The 1,587-nt window shown below is 57.5% G+C and overlaps 1 protein-coding gene across 1 annotated transcript in view; it reads left to right on the forward strand.

Annotated features, from left to right (window-relative positions):
- The window catches only part of LOC107199188 (natural resistance-associated macrophage protein 2-like), a gene marked incomplete at its 5' end in the record, with an annotated part of 19,258 nt that overhangs the window by 4,865 nt on the left and 12,806 nt on the right, over positions 1 to 1,587 (forward strand). Inside the window, one exon of the mRNA XM_033511698.1 lies at positions 8 to 292. Within this exon, the coding sequence (XP_033367589.1) occupies positions 8 to 292 (285 nt within the window). The remainder of the gene's footprint in view (positions 1 to 7; positions 293 to 1,587) is intronic.

The raw sequence follows: 1,587 nt of genomic DNA on the forward strand, positions 1-1,587 counted from the left end.
CTTACTCGTTCCTTACTCACGCCTTACTCACGCCTTACTCACGCCTTACTCACGCCTTACTCGTTCCTTACTCACGCCTTACTCACGCCTTACTCGTTCCTTACTCGTTCCTTACTCACGCCTTACTCCCGGTGTCCCCCAGGGTTTCCTGAACCTGCGCTGGTCGCGCTTTGCGCGGGTGCTGCTGACGCGCTCCATCGCCGTCACCCCCACGCTGTTCGTGGCGATTTTCCAGGACGTGGAGCACCTGACGGGGATGAACGACTTCCTGAACGTGCTCATGAGCCTCCAGGTGCGCCGGGGCTGCGGCTGGGCCCGGCCCCTCCCAGCCCAGGTGCCCAGGGCTGGAGCACCTGGCCGGTGGAAGGTGTCCCCGTGGGGTGGAGGGATGGGGCGGGACGAGCATTAACCCATCCCGGGGTTCTGAGCGTTAACCCATCCCGGGGTTCTGAGTGTTAACCCATCCCAGGGTTCTGAGCATTAACCCATCCCGGGGTTCCCAACGTTCACCCATCCCAGGGTTCCCAGCGTTAACCCATCCCGGGGTTCTGAGCATTAACCCACCCCAGGGTTCTGAGCATTAACCCATCCCGGGGTTCTGAGTGTTAACCCATCCCGGGGTTCTGAGCATTAACCCATCCCGGGATGCTGAGCGTTAACCCATCCCGGGGTTCTGAGCATTAACCCATCCCGGGGTTCCCAACGTTCACCCATCCCAGGGTTCCCAGCGTTAACCCATCCCAGGATTCCGAGTGTTAACCCATCCCGGGGTTCTGAGTGTTAACTCATCCTGGGGTTCTGAGCGTTAACCCATCCCAGGGTTCCCAGTGTTAACCCACCCCGGGATTCCCAGCATTAAATCATCCTGGGATTCCCAGTGTTAACCAATCCCGGGATTCTGAGTGTTAACTCATCCCAGGGTTCTGAGTGTTAACCCATCCCAGGATTCCCAGTGTTAACCCATCCCAGGATTCCCAACGTTCACCCATCCTGGGGTTCCGAGCAAGTGCTAACCCATCCCGGGGTTCCCAGTGTTTTAACCCATCCCGGGGTTCCCAACGTTAACCCATCCCGGGATTCCCAGCATTAAATCATCCCGGGATTCCCAGCGTTAACCCATCCCAGGATACTGAGCATTAACTCATACCAGGGTTCTGAGTGTTAACTCATCCCAGGGTTCCCAGTGTTAACCCATCCCAGAGTTCTGAGCATTAACCCATCCTGGGGTTCCGAGTGAGCATTAACCCATTCTGGGGTTCCCAGTGTTAACCCATCCCAGGGTTCTGAGCATTAACCCATCCCGGGATTCTGAGTGTTAACCCATCCTCGGGTTCCGAGCAAGCGTTAACCCATCCCAGGATTCCCAGCGTTAACCCATCCTGGGATTCCGAGTGTTAACCCATCCCAGGATTCCCAACGTTCACCCATCCCGGGGTTCCCCGTGCTCGCCCATCCCGGGGTTCCCAGTGTTAACCCATCCCGGGGTTCCCAACGTTCGCCCATCCCGGGGTTCCCAGTGTTTTAACCCATCCCAGGATTCCCAGTGTTTTAACCCATCCCGGGATTCCCAGTGTTTTAACCCATCCC

The sequence above is a fragment of the Parus major genome, unplaced genomic scaffold (assembly GCF_001522545.3).
Source record: "Parus major isolate Abel unplaced genomic scaffold, Parus_major1.1 Scaffold484, whole genome shotgun sequence".
Classification (NCBI taxonomy): Eukaryota; Metazoa; Chordata; class Aves; order Passeriformes; family Paridae; genus Parus; species Parus major.